Here is a 20,129-nt window from a genome sequence, read left to right on the forward strand (position 1 = left end):
AGTAACAAGATGATAGATTTAAATCTAACCATATCCATTGTATTAAGCGCAAATGGTCTAATAAACTCCCTTATTAAAATGAAAGATTATCAAGATGAGTAAAACAGCAAGACACAAATATATGCTGCTCCCTACAAAACCCACTTGAAATAAAAGAAAACAAATAGCTTAAAAGTAAAATGATGGAAAAAGATACAAAATTCAGAAGAAAACTGGAGTGGCTACATTAACAACAGACAAAACAAACTAAAGAGCAAACAAAATTACCAGAGATAAAGATGGTCATTTCATGAAAAACTAGTTAATTAATCAAGAAGATAGAGCAATCATAAATATTTCAACAAGAGCTTCAAACAACATAAAGTAAAAACTGATTGAACTGCAAGGTTTAAAAGACAAATCAACAATTATAGTCGGAGATTTCAAAATGCCTCTCAATAAAACTGAAAGGATAAAGACTTGAACAATATTATCAGCCAATCTGACCTAGCTGATATTTTCAGAACACTCCACCCAAAATAAACAGAATCCATTCTTTTCAAAGTGAACATGGAAACTTACCAAGATTAAATTTCAAAGGATTCAAAGCATACTGTGTTCTCTGACCACAATGAAATTAAATTAGAAATCAGTAACAGAAAGATAACTGGAAAACACCCAGCATATGGAAAATAAATAATCCATTTCAAAATAACCTATAGGTCAAAGATGAAATCAAAGGAACATTATATTTTTAATTTAATGAAAATAAAAACAACTATATTAAAAAGATAGATCTGAAATCAATAATCTCAGCTCTACCCTTATTTAACTAGAAACAGAAAAGAAAATGAAATCTAAGTAGAAGGAATAAAAATAGCAAAACTCAATAAAATAGAAACATGAAAAACAGTAGAGGAAAATCAATAAAACCAAAAGGTGTTTCTTGGAAAATATCAATAAAATCCTAATCAATCCCCAGAATGCTTCTCCCACCAAAAAAAAAAAAAAAAAAAAAAAAAGATGGTGTTGAGAGAGAAGACACAAATTGCTAGTAGCAGGAATAAGAAAGGTGATAATACTACAGATTATTCAGCTATTAAAAGGATCACAAGGGAATATTTTTAATAACTTCACGTGAATAAATTTGACAACTCAGATAAAAGAGACAAATTTCCTGGAAGGTACAAACTACAACAGCACACTCTAAAAAAAGTGGATAACCTAAATAACCCTGTATCTATTGAATAAATTACATTTGTAGTTAGAAACTTTTCCACAAAGAAAGCTCCAGGATCAGCTGGCTTCACTGATGAGGTCTGCCAAACATTTAAAAACGAAATAACACCGATTCTATACAAACTCAGTATAGATTTTAAATTTAGATTTACATAAATTTTAAATTTCAGCAAATTTAAATAAAAATATTTCTTTGAGGCTATCATTACTGACACCAAAACCAGATGAAGCCATTATAAGGAAAGAAAACTATACAGCAATACCCCTCATGTACTATATATAAAAGTTTGAAACAAAATTTTAGCCAACTGAATCCAACAATATATAAAAAGATAATACATCATGAGCAGGTAGGGTTTGATTTTAGGAATGCAAAGTTGGTTTATCTGATAATCAACGTAATTCATCATGTTAATAAACTAAAAAGGAAGAACCATCTGTCATGTAAATAAAGAAAAAATTTTTGACAAAATTAACATCCATTCCTGATAAAAACTCTTCTCAAACTAGGAACTATAGGGAAATTCTATAATCTCTTAAAGAGGAATCATGAAAAATCTATAGCAAACATCATTCTTAATGGACAAAGACTGTTTTGTTACTGAGATGAGGAATAAGGCAAGGATTTCTGCTGTTACCACTTCTATGTAACATTAAGACATCCATATAGGAAAGGAAGAAGTAAAACTTTCTTTATTCATAGGCAATATAAGCATCTACGTGGAAAATCCTACAGTATATAGAATAAAGCTTCAAGAACTAATAAATAAGTTTAGCAAGGTTGCAGGAAATAAGATCAATATACAAAAAGCAACTGTATTTCCATGTGAGCAACAAGTAATCAGATAAAAAAAAATATATGAAATAAGGATAAGTCTGACAAAATACGTGTTAAGACCTGACATTGAAAACTACAAAATATTCTCGACAATAAAATACTAACATTGGGAAAAACTCAGTGAGAGGTATAAACAGTATTCTATGTACTATCTCTGCAACTTTTTGTGAAATCTGAACTTATTCTAAAACAAAAGGTTTACAAAAAAAAAAAAATCATTGAGAAATTAAAGACCTAAATAAATGAGAGGCGTACTGCATTCATGTGTCAAAACTCAATATTGTTAAAATTCTCCCCAAATTGATCTACAGATTCAATGCAGTCCTCATCAAAATTCCAGCAGATAGTTATTTAGAAACGGTCAAGCTGATTCTAAAATTCATATGGAAAAGTAAAGAACCCAGAGTAGCCAAGATAACTTTAAAGAGTAAGAGAGTTGGAAGACAATTGCTTCCTAGTTTCAAGATGAACAAAAATTTATAGTTATTAAGAAACTATGGTATTGGCATCAAGATAGAAAAAAAGATGAATAGAAAAGAATACAGTCCAGAAATAAACCAAACATATATGGACAGCTGATTTTTGACAAAGGTAAAAAAGGCAGCAGGTGAAGGGATAGTCTTTTCAACAAATGATGATGGAACAACTGCATATGCACATGCAAGAAAAATCACCTTTATTCTATACTCCACGCCAATGGCAAGAGTTAAATATGTATCATAGGTCTAAATGTAAAACTTAAAATCTGTAAAACTAGGGCCGGCCTGGTGGCTCAGGCGGTTGGAGCTCCATGCTCCTAACTCCGAAGGCTGCCGGTTCGATTCCCAGATGGGCCAGTGGGCTCTCAACCACAAGGTTGCCAGTTCAACTCCTCAAGTTCCACAAGGATTTGACTTGGAAAAAAGTCCTGGAAGTATACACTGTTCCCAAAAAGTCCTGTTCCCCTTCTCCAATAAAATCTTAAAACACAAACAAACAAACAAAAAAACTTTCTAAAAAAAAAAAAATCTATAAAACTAGAACAAAACAGACCTTTGAGGTAAGCAAAGATTTCTTAGATACTACACAAAAAGCACAACCCAATACAGAAAAAACTTAGTAAGTTATACTGCACCAAAATATACAATTTCTGTTCTTCGAAAAACATTCTTAAGAAAATGAAAAGACAAGCCACTAGGAATAATTATCTACATAGCATATATCTGATAGTTTTATCCAGGGTATATAAAGAACGTTTCAAAATTCAGTAAAGGAAAACAATCCAATAAAGAAATGGGCAAAAGATTTGAACAGATATTTCATCAAAGAAGATATACAAGTGGAAAATTAGCACATGAAAAGATGCTCAACATTATTAGTCATTAGGCAAATGCAAATTATGACTACAATGAGATATTAACTATTAAAATGGTTAAAAAGACTATTAAAATGGTTAAAAAGACTGGCCATATCAAATGTTGGTGAGGGTGTGAAGCAAATGGAACTCTAATATATTGCTGGTGGGCTTACAAAATGGTACAACCACTTTGGAAAATAGTTTAGCAGTTTCTTAAAAATGTAAATATACAGCTACCATATCATCTAGCAATTCCACTTACAAGTATTTACTCAAAAGAAATGAAAGCATATATCCATGCAAACTTGTACACAAATATCCCTAACGGCTTTATTGATAAAAGCCAAAAACTGTAAATAACTCAAGTGTCCATTAATAAGTGAACGAATCAACAAATTGTGATATACATATAAAAGAGAAAATTACTCAGCAATAAAAAGAATGAACTATTGATACAGGCAACAACATGGATGAATCTCAAATCATTATGTTGAATGAAAGAATAATGAGGTTGTGCCTAGAGGATAAAGCTACTAGAAGTTTCCATGGGTCATTTACCCTTCTATTGAGCAGGTGAGTTTATACAAATATTCACATTCAAACTTCGCAAGCCACATTATCAACAACAGTTCTTTTCTACTGTTTATTAAAATATAAAACACATCGAAAAATCATACAAATAATAACAACAAAAAAGTTTAGTTGCACATGCTGGCTACAAGTGAGCCAACTTGAAAAAGGGAAAAAAACACAATGATATGATTGACAGTTCCCATAGCTAAAAACAAATTAGCAGCTCAGCAGAAGCACAGCTATTTCTGCTACTAAGCCTCATTCTTCCCAGCAGCCCCTGTATTAGAAGGAAGTACTCTATCGAAAGGACATCCTCATCGAGGGGACAAGTGAGGGGAATGGAGCGGGAGGGGGCACAGTAATATCCCTGATGACGCTTCTCAGTAAAGGCCAGTGGCAGGAAGCCACAGCAAAAGCAGTGGCAGAGTAGCCCATTCAGATCGGCAGCTTTCATCATTATGCTTACAACAAGTAAATATATTTTAGAAAATTTAGAGGAATGTGTAGGTCTTAGACCCTTCAGACAATCCTCCATAAATATTATTTCACTGCACAGTATATGGATAAATATTGAATAGTGAGTTCACAATCATTCTCCCAGACAAATGTTGCACGTGCACTATTCTGAGCCAGCCACCACGTTGCCTCCCCCTGGCGGAGGCACTCTACTCAGTATTGAGAGCATCCTCGAGAAACCAGAAGAGGGACTGCACTCCGAGTTACATCATTCCTGTCTCCAGGACTCCAATTACTTACAATTTATCACATTTGTAAGCCTCATTTTTAAGATACTCAATTAAGTAATTTTTGAGTAGGAGCATAAATCAGCACAAATCAAGTATTTAGGAACAAAAATATGCAGCTGAAATAGACTTAAAATGCAACTGCAGACTTCTAAAGGGACAGAAAGGAAGAGATAGGGAAAGCAAGAGTCAGAAAATGCAGGCTCCAGTGGCCGTTCGTGTAGGGGCCTGACTAAATCACTATCAAACCTGCAAGAGCTTAATGACTCAAATAACCTGTGACCAAGTAGAATAAAAAAGTAAAACTCCCTACCTTACAAGCTGAGGCCAGCAGAGTCTTTGAATTGTTACAAGCAACACAAAATATTTCATAACCGTGTCCATATCTAAGATTTAAAAAGAAAAAATGCATGACTCCTGTATTAGTAAATGTACCCATTCTCATGCTGCAAAATCTTTAAAGGTGAAAGGAATATCATCAATCTCTCCAGCTAACATTACAGTACTTTTAGGGACCATTACATTTCTGTGTAGGCAAACATTTGGAGAAAAAAGAGAGAGACTAGAGAAAAATGCCAGCTTCCTAGAAGCAATATTAATACAACTTATTCAAACAAACAGATTAAAATACAAGTTTTTACCCCCAGCCAGCCAGTAGAATAAACAATAAACCATGGAAAGGTTTTGAACGGGAATCATCAAACAAACAAACAAACAAACAAACAAACACCAGAATAACAAAAAGCTATGTGAGGTTTGACTCTCGCGCCTTACGAAGACTACCAAAAGATCTTTAGAGCAGGGAGGGAAATGCAGGAAAGAGGGAAGCAAAGGAGAAAAGCAAGTTGTGGAGGGGGGCAATGACAAGTATAACAGAATCAGACCAAAGAGCTAGCTTACAGTTTTTGAACTTCGGGCCACAAAGTATTCTGTAGAAGATGATCTTCAGTGGGAGGTTCTATAATAAATTTATATCATTGCAATTATTTTTTCTATTTCTATGCAAATAAGTACATTCTACAGCACTTACTTAGATCAGCAGTGACAGATACCATACTCTGCGTACTAGTAATTCCATTAAACCGTTTTTTTGCCATTTCTTACCAGTAAGCATGGATGGTTGAAAGGCCACCTGGTGATGCTCGAAACCAGTACTAGTTAACAGCTCTTCTTCATCAGAAGGCTGAGAAGCTATATCTCCTAGTTTAAAAGAAACACATCAACATCACGAATGTAGTCACCATCTTTATGTCTCCTATACATGTTCCATTATTAAGGCTACCAGTTAGAAAGTAATGGCACTTCACGGCAGTGTGATTCAAAGCCCTAGCCACATGATTCCAAAGCCAAGGGTATTTCTACTATTCCAAGTGTGCTCCTTGGAACACTAGTCAATTCCATAAAGATGCCTTCCTTTTCCTTTGACCTAACATTCCCCAAACTTTTAAAACTATGGAACAGACTCTTTAGGCTACCCAGATTAGTAGCTATGGTTGTGGCGCTCCATGACTCTGTGAAAGCTGAACCTATTTCAGTGTGTGTGTGTGTGTTCAAAGTATTTATCACAAAACATGTGTTGGAGAAGACAGATGCATGTATTGTGATTTTGAAAAAAGTATTAACTATAATGAACATTAAGTACATGTTACACAAGTGTGTAACTAGATTTTAAGTACCACTATAGGTGTAATAAGTTTGGAGACTAAAGCCTTACCCTGAAAGACAGCTTTATTTGATAGTCCCAAAGCAGGGACAGTAGCTCCTTCTGGAAGATCACCGCCTTGCTGGAATAAAAAGTATGATATATGTTTTACAAAACAGACACAGACTCATAGATACAGAGAACAAACTGATGGTTGCTAGATAAGATGGGGGTTGGGAGTCTGGGTGAGAAAGGTGAAGGGATTAGAAGTACAAATTGGTAGTCAGAAAACAGTCACAGGGATGTGAAATACAGAATGGGGAATACAGTCAATAACGTTATAAAAACTGTATGGTGTCAGATGGGTATACTAGACTTATTGGGGAGATCACTTCATAAATTATATAAATGTCTAACCACTGTGCTGTATACCTGAAACTAATATAAAATAATATTGAATGTCAACTATAATTTAAAAATATATATAAGTCACAGGATGTAAAGTACAGCATAGGGAATATAGTCAATGGGATTGTAATAGCTACGTACAATGTCAGAGGGGTAGTAGACTTGGTGGGGTTATCACTTTGTGAGGGGTGTAAATGTCTAATCACTATATTGTTTTGTATACCTGAATTAATAATAAAAATAAAATAAAAAACATATAGATATAAATGAAAAAAATAAAAAGTATGATATATGTTTTAAACACTGAAAGTTACTGTTATTTCAAGCACTACAAAACTGTCATGCCCATAAAGGCTGAGAAGCAGTTTAAAGGCCACCTTTGTGTGGACATCTGCCCAAATTTCCATTTCCTGAACCAACATAAACAATGCTAAGCAATCACTCTCCAATGGACAGGTTCCAGCTAACCCCCAACCCTCTACCCAATCCAGAAAGTTGGGCATCTGCTCATCAATGAGTTCATCGAACCCAAACAGCTCACTGGGTTTCAGGGTCTGAAAGGGAATGCAACTGGGCTGGCTTGTAGCACAGAGTAGGCTAAAAATGGAAAGCCCGGAGCTCCACTTCCAGGAGTCTCACAGGCATGTATCTGATGATGCTCATGCAAACACAGATGTTTCCCAGAAAGAGAGTCATAGTATTTTCATTAAACATATTTAAATAATTGAATATTTAAATAATTTTTTACAGAGGGACATTTGAATTGCCAATAATCTGCTTAAATTCTGTAATTTATATCAATCCAATTATATCATATGAAACTATATGCTAACCATCAAAACCCACTAGCGATGACAGATAGTGTTCATATCTTAATTTAACATTTAAATTCTTTAGTGTCTTGGGCTAATTTGTGACAGATTTTCTGGTTCTAATATTTAAATTACTGCATGCCACAGAGTACACAAAAGTTTGTCAAGGCAGTAATAAAACAATTTGACTTCCTTTCTACCCATATACTCCATTTATAGCCTTAAGAAAAATTTTTTTTAAATTTTAAATGAAGTGACTAGATTTAGTTAAAACATTTAGAGGGATACTCACATTACAAAGCACATGATTCAGTGATTGGCCTGTAATGGCACAAAAATTTTCCACAAAATTCCGAGGTGCAGAAAATACTCGAAGAACTTTTTCATCTGCTCCAGATACAAACTGAAACCGATTAATCATGGCCAAACATTTTAGGTCATATCCATGTATCTGAGGCCTAGCAATTTCATGCCAAGTCACCTGGGTATAAACAAAAACAATCATACATTTCAAAACAGAATTCTTTGCAACAAGCACAATATCAGACACAAAATCATTTATTACGCCATGGAAATAGGACCATGGGGCAGATTCACTCATGTTGTGTGTATGAATGTTCAGTCCTTTTTATTGCTGAGTCATACTCCCTTGCACGGACATACCACCGTTGATCTATTCACCTACTGACAGACATGTGGGTTGTGTTCCAATTGTGGTTTATCAAAACAGCAGTCATGAACATTTATTTATGTACAAGTCTTCGCCTAGATATAAGCTTCTATTTCTCTTGGGTAAATAATACCAATAAGAAAAATGGCTGGATGATAGAGTAGATGTATATTTAAATTTTTAAGAAACTGCCAAACTATTTACCAAAGTGGTTGTACATTTAACAATCCCACCAGCAGTGTATTAGAGTTCCAGCTGCCCACTCCCTCACAAACATTAGTCTAGTCAGTCTTTTCTTTTTAATCATTCTAACAGGTATGTAAGGGTACCTCATTGTAGTTTTAATTTGCTCTTACCTGAAAACTAATGATGTTGAGAATCTTTTCCTGTTCTCATTTTCCATCCATATGTCTTCTTTGAAGAAATATCTGTTCATCAAATCTTTTGCCCATTTTTTATTGGATTGTTTGTTTTCCTATACTGAGTTCTGAAAAGTTTTATGTATATTCTGAATATAAACCTTTTATTAGATCTGTGCTTTGTAAATATTTTCTCCCAGTCTGTGACTTGTCTTATTTTCCTGATAGTGTATTTCAAAGAACAAAAATTTTACATTTTTGTTAAGCCCAATTTATCGTGTTTTTTTAATGGATCATGAATCAACAACTGAGTCTTATCAGTAACAAATCACCAAGAGCCACAGAATATCACTCCAAATCATTTGCCTTGTTTTTTTAATTGACTATAGTATTGCCCTCCACGTCCTCAACTCCATTAATTTGCTACTGAAGCAGTCATGTCAGTGGCAAATTTCATTAGCTCTCAGGAACTGACCCAGTCAGTTCCATGAATTTTTGTCATAAATTGAAGCTGAGTATACTGACTTTCTCTATCACATAGCACAGTTCAATAGGTTTCTAGTGGTAAAGATTTACCGAAACTTTTGAGCTCAGAGACGAGACTGAAAAGTTTCATGTGCAAAAATCGCTCTCAACCACTATTACCTAACACTATACGACTTCAGAAATTAGCTTTTACTGCAGACTTGATCGTGTTTCCTAGTGAATTAAACCTAAAATTACAAGGTATAACAGAATTTGTATGTGGAACTGAAGTAAATATATTTTGACAACAACTAACATTTGAATTGTAAAGAGTACGTGTATGTTTAAGTTTTTAAGAAATTACCACTTTGCTACAGTGGTTGCATCATTCTGCGTGTCCACTAGGAATGTATGAAAGTTCCAGTTGCTCTGCATCCTTATTACCGCCTGTTATTGTCAGTATTTTTTACTTTAGCCATTCTAGAGGTTGTGTAGTGGCATCTCACCATGGTTTTAATTTGCATTTCCCTAATGGCTATTGATGTGGCCCCACTTTTCATGTGCTCATGGATGTTTTTTAAAGTGGATGGGTCAACTAGGACATTTTACCTGTACTTGGTCTTTTTTCTTCCATGGTGCAAAAAGTCGAGTTGTCTGGTCAGTCCCAACAGTAATGATAAATTCTCCTTCTGGATCCCACATTAGATCTTGAACACCATCAAAATGTCCTGAAATGACAATCTCTGGAGTCCACTCTATCTACAATGAAAAGTGTACATGATACATCAAAATAAAGACCACCACCACTCAAAATAAAGTTTGAAAATGCCTTCAGCCCTCAGGTCTGATAACGGGCAAGACTAAAGCCCCTGAGTAAGGTGAAAAGCTAAGTAAACAAGATAGGATCTTAAAATAATAGGATCTGTTTTCCAGTCTGCATATTAGAACTTAAACATTCAAACATGTCCTTTAAAGCAGTAACTTTGGGAAATTTCCCTCCATTCATCATTTATTAAATATCTCCTAGAAGCCAAGTAGTACTTAACCTTTTTGTACCTAAATTAACCCTTCTGTCAAAGAGTTACCTAGTTCATAGAATCATTATGATGAAAAGTTTGTATTTGTAAAGCACACAGAATGATGCTGGCATACACTAGGTATTATGTGAGTATTGACTTGTTAAACTAAGTTACAAAGAAAGAGTATTGTGTAAAATGCATTAGTAGATTCTGAGTGTGGGCCTAATGGCCTTATTAAGAAGAGTTGCAGGTGTAGAAGAAAGAAGGCTGAGTCAAACCCAGATGGCCCACCTACTGAGGGAGCCTCTTTCAGCAACCATGGAAACAAACAGTGACAGTGAAATACAGGAAATGTCATAGGCCTGGTCCACAAAGCATCTTTTTGAACAATCTCAAACAGTGGTAAAACTTGTCTTTAGAGGAAAATTAAATTTATGTAAATGGCCAAAAGGTCATTCAAAGCCAAGTCTGATGAATAGGACCAGTGATTAAGCTAAGCTATATTATTTTCTGGTCAAAAAAATAAAAAGGCTGTTACAAAGAAATGCTATTAATTTCCTCTGTAACATAAAAACTAATTCTAAATTAAGCACTAATGGGAGTTTCCAAAATGTTCTGAACAAAGGGTAGCACTTTTGGACTATCAGTACAGTTTCCACTGTAACAGTCCTAAAGGGCAGTGCTTATTTTAAAAAATCAGTCTTGACAACAACAAATGTATCTTTGGTTTGGGATCTTGACAGTGGAGGAGGCTGTGTTCATATGAGGGCAGGGATATTTTCTGCTCAACTTTTCTGTGAACCCAAAATTACTCTAAAAAAAGTCTATTAAAACTAAGTCCCTCAACATTTAATAAATAGCTATTATAAATTTGAAATTAAATTATAAGCACAAGTACAGTGAAATGAAATCCTGTCTTCTGGTTTGAGTTTCTCCTTACTCATCTGATGAGTTTTTCTATGAAAGCTCTCAAATACCATGTTTCCCCAAAAATAAGACCTAGCCACACAATCAGCTCTAATGTGTCTTTTGGAACAAAAATTAATTTATGCTATGTATGTTATGTTATACCGGGACTTATATTACAGTAAAATAAGACTGGGTCTTATATTAATTTTTGCTCCAAAAGACGCAGTAGAGCTGATTGTCTGGCCAGGTCTTATTTTTGGGGAAACATGGTACTACCTAAAATATAGCTCAAAGGAGCTCCGAGTTAAGAACAAAAATATTTATTTAAAAGTGTCAGAGATAATGGCTCCCTGGTTCATTTAATTGTGGAAACAATCTTGAAGGTCACTCCAAATTGAAGACATAAGGGAAAGAGTGAATCACTCTATGTATTGAGAAGTCAAATCATCACAAGTAACACAACTACTATCAAGCCCGCAAACTGAAGGTTCTGCAAATTGATGAATTCGACTTTATAAAGAAAGCCATCAGATGTACATTCAGAATCTGTGGACTCATCATATTCACTAAATGTTCTTATTTCTTTCATTTATTTATTTAAAATATACTTGCCTAGTATTCAATATATGCCAGCCAGTCCCTATTTTTCATACTATACAAATATTGACACATTTAAGCATCATATAAACCCTATGAGTAGGTAGGTTCTATTACTAACCACATTTTACAGATGAGGAACCTGAGACAGAGTAAGTGCTAGGGCAGAATCTGAGTCCAGGCTGTCTCGCTCTAAGGCCACTGTGTTCCTGCTAGGTCGTTTCTCCATTCAGAAGCAAATTAGAAAGCAAGAGATGGAACGATACTGAGCATGATTAGAGGAAGAAGATTACCTCTCTTTGAGAAGAGACTAAATCTTACAAGAAATACCTAAAAGAGCCCAATATTTGGAGGGCCATGTAGAATTACACATATTAGCCCATCACAAAATTACAGGTGCTCAGAATGCCCTTTTGTCAGTCACTCCTTTCCTTTCTTCTGCTGACCTTGGGTTTCATTTGTTCTTTTTCTAGTTCTTTAAGGTGTAACGTGAGGTTATTTATTTTGGATTTTTCTTCTTTCTTGAGATAGGCCTGTAATGATATAAATTTCCCTCTTAAAATTGCTTTCGCTGAGTCCCAAAAATTTTGGTAAGATGTGTTTTCATTCTCATTTGTATCTATGTATCTATGTATCTTTTGATCTTTGCTTGTATTTCTTCCTTGACCCGATCATTCTTTAAAAGTATGTGTTTAATCACCACGTATCTGTGTTTTTTCCTGGTTTCTTTTTGCAGTTGATATCCGACTTCAAAGCCTTGTGATCAGAGAATATGCTTGGTTTGATTTCAACCATATGATTTCAAGCAGAGAATATGCTTGGTATGATTTCAACCAATAGTTATCTATGGAATACTTTGTTGTCCTACAAAATATTAAACTATGTTACCCTTTTTAAGACTGAGAAGTTATACATCTTAGGAAAAACTCCCACCAAAAATTTATATAGCGTAAAGAGAGAGCTTAAACTTTATATACTTTAAAGTTCACTTATATAGAAAACTTACCATGTGTAAATTTCAATGCCTCAACAATGCTGAACAAATGAATATGTCTATTCTTTAAAAAGCATGAGTTTCTCATATAATAAAATACAGTATATATTTACAAAAAGAAGTGATGTCATTCGAGGCATTTGAACTTAAATGCCTCTACTATGTTTCATTAGTGTTATATGTAAAACAACACTGTTAACCTAGGTTTCATTTTGGATTCACTGCATTTGATCAGAGACGCTACATTTAAATGTGCTTTTCTTACTGGATTAGCTGCATTCTGTTTCCAAAGGTGTAATGCTCCGTGGAAAGCATGAGCGATGATCATGGAGCCATCTTCATTGAACTGGCAATCGTAAAATCCCAGAGTATTTCCACCTACTTCACCAACTCGAACCTATGCAATAACGGACAGAAAACAATTCATAATCAACAGTCCACATTTCTCACAAGAAAAACCACTAAGTCCAGAGATTATGTTCTCACTTAATTAACATATAGAAGAATAAACATTTGCAGCTCTAGGAATATAGAGTTGGGATTTAACAGCTTTTAAACCCAATTTTCTATTCCTTAAAGATCCACATTTTTACCTGTTCTAGCCAAACTCCTGACTCTTCATCTGGAGCCCAGAGAATCATAGTTTTATCCATTGAGGCAGATAACAATCTCATTGGCTGCTGTAGAACACCATCTAAAAAAAATAAAAACTAATGCCTTTAGGTGATCAACAGGCATCATGTTTGTAGATTACCAGAATAACATGGGTACCGCAAATATGTTCACTATAGTCTGCATAGCAAAATTTTGAAAACATAAATGTATACCATTAGAACAGATAAACAAGTTGTTGTATATTTAGACAATGGAATAAACTGCAATAAAAATAAACAAATTAGGGCTACATGCATCAATGTATATACAATTCCAAATGTTTAGCATGTTAAGTTAAAAAGGCAAGTTGTAAGAGGATAAATACACATTGATATCAAGTTTCAATAGTTATAAAACAATATTGTTTATGGCTACATAAATGTGTAGTTAAAATATAAAAACATGCATGGGAATGACAGGCACTGAATTCAGTATTGTAGTTGCCTCTAGGGAAGAGTGGAGGGGAAAGGGTTCAGGAAAGAATACGCAGAGGTCCTCAGTATCTTTCATGTCTAATTTATTTTTTTTAACTGCAGCAAATATGGCACAATAAAGCTGAATGGTAGTTACCTGAGCATTAATCACTGCTATTCTCTACTCATCTTGGGAAAGAGGCTGGAGGAATAAGAGGCTGTGCCTTACTCAGCTCTACACCCCAGCACCAGCTTGAGCATGCACACACTGTCAACCCATACGTGGAGGTGAAGGACAAAGGAAAGTGAGGGAAAGAATCTTATTTTTTCATAAATGACGTGTCTCAGTATTACCAACTACGTAGTACCAAGGGTAAAGGATCCAGTGAAGCTGGCTTGAAAGTCAATCTCTCAAATCCCATAAAGAATAGGTGAATACTTTTAAGAGAAAAAATTAATAGGGGTGTGGTGGTTTCGGCATCATGGCAGGAATCATACCTTTCCCACTCAGGACAACAATTTTCAATGGAATTGAGTGTCTGCAGAACAGGGCTACAGTAGTACACTTTGCCAACCTGAAAATGTCTTATAGTTGAGACTTCTAGTCACACTAAAAAAAAAAAATCCTCCACTTCATCTGGTCAGCTTAAAATTCTGTATGCGAGGGCCGGCCTGGTGGCTCAGGCGGTTAGAGCTCCGTGTTCCTAACTCCGAAGACTGCCGGTTCAATTCCCACATGGGCCAGAAGGCTCTCAAAGACAAGGTTGCAGCTCAACTCCTCGAGTCCCGCAAGGGATGGTGGGCTCTGCCCCCTGCAACTAAGATTGAACATGGTACCTTGAGCTGAGCTGCCTCCCGGATGGCTCAGTTGGTTAGAGCGCATCCTCTCAACCACAAGGTTGCCAGTTCAACTCCTGGGCTGCGCCCCCTGCAACTAGCAATGGCAACTGGACCTGGAGCTGAGCTGCGCCCTCCACAACTAAGACTGAAAGGACAACAACTTGAAGCTGAACGGCACCCACCATAACTAAGATTGAAAGGACAACAACTTGACTTGGAAAAAAATCCTGGAAGTACACACTATTCCCCAATAAAGTCCTGTTCGCCAATTAAAAAAAAAAAATTCTTATGTGAGATTTAACGGAGACTTAACAGAAATGAGGAATGTGTGTATGTTTTTCTTCCTACCTTTGTAAAATGAAGGCTGCCAATGAACTGCATTTACCCAGTTTTCATGACCAGCCAGGACAGTCTCCAGAGTAACTGCAAATGCGATTTTAGTACCTATAATAAAAGCAAAGAAGCATTCTTTCCTCAAAGATTTTCTAAAAAGAACATTTTTCATAACCAACTCTGTTGTACAATTATGTCTGGAAAAAAATCAGAACATGATTTAGTCAACAAAAAAGAACATGCATTCTAAATTTCATTAACTTCACTTACTATTCAAAATTACAGGAGAAAAAACTTACTTCTAAAGATACATAATTTTTCTCTACCTGTTCATAAATAAATATTAAAGAGTATGTTCTATTTTAAATTTTCTGGGACAGCTGCTATACAGCTAATAAAAAGCAATAATGGACATGCCAGCCTCCTGGCTATGCTCACTCATTACCACAGTATAATAACCTAAAATACCATTCCATTAAGAAAAAATAAGATAAATGCAGAAATAAAGGAAGTCAAATCAGTATTGTAACCTTTCAAACAAAATAAAAATAAATAAATAAATCACAAAAATATGGCAAATTTGGGAATAGCTACTCATAATATGCTGGATATAGTATTTCTTGATTCCCCTCATAAAATTATGTTACCAAAATCTCAATTTTCATGGGCTTTATAACCAAGAAGAGTAATAACAAAGAAGAAAACTCATGGGTGAACAATGCTCACTGACAGCTAACTTTATAATTTAGATACACATGCCAAAACACCTCCTTTAAATACATTTCAACAGTATCTACCACGCAGGGGTATTGTTCTGATGCCAGACAGCAAGAAAACCAGAATGACACGTAGGGATTTAGCTTGTCCTATAGAATATCTTCCAACAAAGGTACGGATAAGTCACATTATTACTTTGATCTTCCTATGCTAAAAGTGCAAATTTAGTAACATTTTACAAATTAATTTATTGAGAAAACATTAAAAATTATTTTCAACACTTTTTTTTAAATCTCACTAATATGGTTTAGACGAAAAATAAGTTTCATATATGAAAGATGATTCGTCATCACATAAAAATTAAAAAATGCACAGTATCAAGTTTCACATAGGACTGTTACTTCTGAAAAACTAACCTTCATATAAGTAAGTGGTGAAACAGATAAATCAATTGGCTAGGAGACCTAAATATTATTACAGCAAGTATTTTCATTATTACTCACTTTCATTTTCTACAGTAAAAGTATTTTCCTTCAGTCTTATAGTATCATCATCCTGAGTTCCCAACGATGTCGATTTTATATAAAGCCTCCATACTCGTATCAGACAATCTTGAGAACAGCTTGCTAGGAAAAGATCTCTACCTAATTAAAAAAGTTTAATATGTTAAAAACATTACATTCTTAAATTTAAGTATAAGACTTTTCTCTCTACAACATGCACATTTCTATTCCTGAAAAAATTAGACTTTCATTCAACCTATATTCATTTTTAGTAACATTGACATATATATGTACAATGATAATGAATGGTTATAACGTGGTATTTTTATGCAGTCTACTAAGTTCTACAAAGAACTTCTCAAGAATGTCTGCATTTGGAATAGTCAGCTTGTGTCCTCTTTTAAAAGATCAATTTGTTTCATCCTCTATGACCCCAATTAACAGCAAATAGAAGGGATAAGTATCCTCTTTTCTAATTGGGACAACAACAAAAATTCACATACAAAGAAAATTTAAATTGAAAACCTAGGAGGCTGCTTTCTTGAAAGATACACATACTTGCCCCCATCCCATGTACCTCAGCAAAATTTCATACTGACCAATGGCTGCCCATTCCACGCCTCTTATCCAATCCTCATGTCCACAGAGGAAAAGCACTTTCTGAAACTAGTAAAATAAAAATCATTGGGTTTAGTGTAAGAATTTAATATTTTCAGGTATATCGAGTTTAATATTTTCATGTATATCATTAATTTCATTTGGTCTCAGCCAGTCCTACATACACACACACACACACACACACACACACACACACACACACTAACACACACACTGGGAACACTATCTGATTATACATAAAACAAAGGTCTCATTTGGGAATAAAAAGATCTCATAATCATCTAAATCATCTAACTGAGCAATGCTGAGTAGATAAGATCTGTAAACCTCCAATAATCTAAATGTTTGCAAGGCAAAATGATATATATTGTAACATAATATGGATAAAAGTTGGGTAGTTGGACATTCACAACCATTTTAAACTGTCTTACAGAATGGAAAGAAGCAAGTATCTCCATTATTAAATAAATGAGCCTAGAATTAACTAATTCTTTCTAGAAATTCTCTCCCGTAGTTTAACCACTCAAAGAGTAGATAAAGCTCAGAAGGACAAATAAACACTACCAAGGAGTGTTTCACTGTAGGTATGTGAGATTTCATTTAAAACTTTTAAGAAGAAACATTGCTGTAGCATCTTCCTTCTCTCCTTCCCCCACCTAATAACCTGTTTCCCCCTAACAACTCCAGACTTGGTGGTAAATGTAGCAGTTGCTTAGTGTTCGGAGTGAGAAACCATCTAACAGAAGATCTTTAAAAAAAAAAAAAAAAAAAAAAGTAATTTTTTTGTAATTAAGCAGGACCTAATTCCAGTCTCTTCATAAACATTATTAATTACCTGATCATTTTGTTGAACAAACAAGTGAATTTTGCAGTCATCATCGCCACATGCTAATACTGGTACTGAGGGGGGAAAAAAGAGGCTTCGCTGTAAGTATTCCATCATATGATTATCACCTGTGCTGGATTCTAAGCTCTAGGTGACGAATCCTGACTTCTATTTCCCACACCACTGAACAGATAAATTGAAAGTACTACATAAATTGAAAGTATTGTATGTCTACAGGAATAAAATGAATGCTCTAAATTAACCCGGAGTCCTTTCCTCCATGATGTGTCATTCACGATAGAAGGAGCAGGGACAGAGAAGCCCCAGAGCAGGTTGGGAGCATTTTCACTATCAGATGGAAGATTAATATGAAAAGCTGTTAGCCCAACTGAATAATAAAATGGAAGAACTACCATGAGCCTAGCATCATGGCTACTGTACAAAGACGTAAAGGTATGTTACTCTGAGGACTTTACATTTTGTTTGAGAATTTCAATAGTAAAACAAAATTCACGAAACAATTAGAGAACACAATAAAAGAGCATGTAATTAAATATGTGGTTAAAAAGCTATGAACGGTGCATCTGTAAAATTGGTTTTCTTTAATAAGACAAAAAGCTAATTCACATTACCAAGGGATGGTCCTAATGACTGTGGAGCAAGAGAAAACAGAATTTTTTTTCTTAGGAAACACCTTGGAACCACGTATATTTTTTCAAAGATTTTCTCACTTTAAATCAACGAAAAACAAAACCAAAAAACCCCAGTCAGTTGGCCTCAGTGTATGTGGGAAGGTATTAAATTCCATGTTACGAAACCAGAATGTGAGTTCCTCCTCCGAGGGCGCCCTCGCACATAATGGAAGCATCACATGACACCATGGAGTCGCAGTTCTTGCCACAGAAATCAAGAAGCTGATGCCTTCCAGACCCCACCGCTCTCTACCAGGCCTGCCCTCCAGGTTACTGAGGTGGCCAAGAGACAGACTAACTCACTCTGGCTATCGATAGTCTTTGTGGAGGATAATCAAAGAGAGGTATAGATGGGTTTCAGGGCAAAACGAAAATCTTCCTCTTGGGAGCTTTTATTATGTCGTCTTAGGCAAAAATGTCATCATACAGGATGTGAAAAGGCTGTCATCTTGAGAGAAATGCTCACATGGTCCATCTTCAGTACTTTTCCAACTTATCCTAGACCTTCGCCTTCTAAAGCATTATATAATTTTCCCAATTTAGATCTATATACGTCAACAATCTGATAAATAACAGTATTGATCTTGAGCACATACTAAGTCATTTAAATTTCCAACAGCTAGCAAAATTCCTAAAAAGCTTCCCTTAACCTTATGTTCTATACTCAGATCATATGAATATTGAAAACAAAAGTATATTAGTTAGGTCTCAATTTGTTTCATGAAAAAATTTAGACACAAAGTTGAGACCCAATGTTTCTTTTAGGTTCGGGTCATATGGAGATATAAAAATACTCGTCTATTGCTCCTTCAATACGTTCTTTTAGCACGATACTCACCATCAGTATTAGGCAAAAAGGATAAGCAGAGAGCCAGAGTGAACCCGTTTCCAAAGTTCAAGGTCTGAAGGCATGTTACTAAGAAATAATAAAAAACACCATGAACATCTAGAGAGGCTTATCCATCGTCACAGCCCTAGTTGTCAGCAAGGATATGAGAGAAGTCAATCCTTAGTCCCCACTGACCACGTGAATTTAAATGGTCAATGTTTAACAAGGTTACAGAGAACAAAATGATTCATATGAAAAGGCTTAGAAGGAATTTACATTAACAAACAGCTTGGTATTTTGAAAAAGTACAAAAAACATAAACACTTAGATTAGAATCATAACATTCTTAAAGCTGCTAGAAAGACTGAAAAAATGATATGCATGCTCTTCTAATTGTCATTTGTTTGACAATTACTATTTCATTGGTTTGGATTATAATGCCTCTAAACCTACCTTCTGAACCCTTTTTAGACCAAACTCGAACAGTGGAATCCGAAGCTGCAGAAACTATCAGGGTATGTAAGGCAACATCCGATGCCCTCCTCTGGTAAGCAGCATGCACTGCATAAACAGGTCCTTCATGGCCATGGAGATGGACCGCTTTTAAAAGCTGAATCAGAAAAAATGACAAAAAGATTATGATAAAAAAAGGAATTATTGGTTTCACCTTTATTTAACTGGAATCATAGGATTAATGATACTAGTAAAACGCATGATCTAGAAATAGGTCCTTTCAGTTGAACAGAAAATAAACTTTCAAGAAGTCAGTCTGACCATATTAATGACATAAAATGTGCACACCCCTTTACAAAGCAATCTCACATCCCAGAATCTACTTGGAGGCGCTAACAGCAATAGTGCCATGTTTCCCTGCAAATAAGACCAGGTCTTATATTAATTTTTGCTCCAAAAGACACATTAGGGCATATTCTCAGGGGATATCCTATTTTTTCACATACAACAATCTACATTTATTCAAATACACTTATGTCATCTTCTTCTGGAACATCGTCATAATGCACTGAATACCAATGTCTGACTGACAATTTTAATTGGGGCTTATTTTCGGGATAGGTCTTATTTTCGGGGAAGCACAGTATAACAAACAAAAGACAAATGGA

General features: G+C 35.0%; 1 protein-coding gene across 2 annotated transcripts in view; it reads right to left on the reverse strand.

Moving 5' to 3' along the window:
- ELP2 (elongator acetyltransferase complex subunit 2) overlaps positions 1-20,129 on the reverse strand; it is a 41,950-nt gene that overhangs the window by 13,299 nt on the left and 8,522 nt on the right. For both annotated transcript variants that reach the window (XR_013995257.1, XM_081078335.1), the window contains exons 4-17: positions 19,462-19,618; positions 19,018-19,095; positions 17,497-17,561; positions 16,643-16,709; positions 16,044-16,184; positions 14,839-14,934; positions 13,177-13,277; positions 12,849-12,980; positions 9,674-9,823; positions 7,863-8,051; positions 6,423-6,492; positions 5,813-5,908; positions 5,609-5,666; positions 5,022-5,094 (exon numbers count right to left, since the gene is read on the reverse strand). Coding sequence is in view for 1 of the 2 variants with exons in the window: in XM_081078335.1 (XP_080934461.1) it covers positions 5,022-5,094; positions 5,609-5,666; positions 5,813-5,908; positions 6,423-6,492; positions 7,863-8,051; positions 9,674-9,823; positions 12,849-12,980; positions 13,177-13,277; positions 14,839-14,934; positions 16,044-16,184; positions 16,643-16,709; positions 17,497-17,561; positions 19,018-19,095; positions 19,462-19,618 (1,473 nt within the window). In the remaining variant the exon portion in view is untranslated. The remainder of the gene's footprint in view (positions 1-5,021; positions 5,095-5,608; positions 5,667-5,812; positions 5,909-6,422; positions 6,493-7,862; positions 8,052-9,673; positions 9,824-12,848; positions 12,981-13,176; positions 13,278-14,838; positions 14,935-16,043; positions 16,185-16,642; positions 16,710-17,496; positions 17,562-19,017; positions 19,096-19,461; positions 19,619-20,129) is intronic.

Source organism: Rhinolophus hipposideros (assembly GCF_964194185.1).
Source record: "Rhinolophus hipposideros genome assembly, chromosome: 17".
NCBI classification, from domain to species: domain Eukaryota; kingdom Metazoa; phylum Chordata; class Mammalia; order Chiroptera; family Rhinolophidae; genus Rhinolophus; species Rhinolophus hipposideros.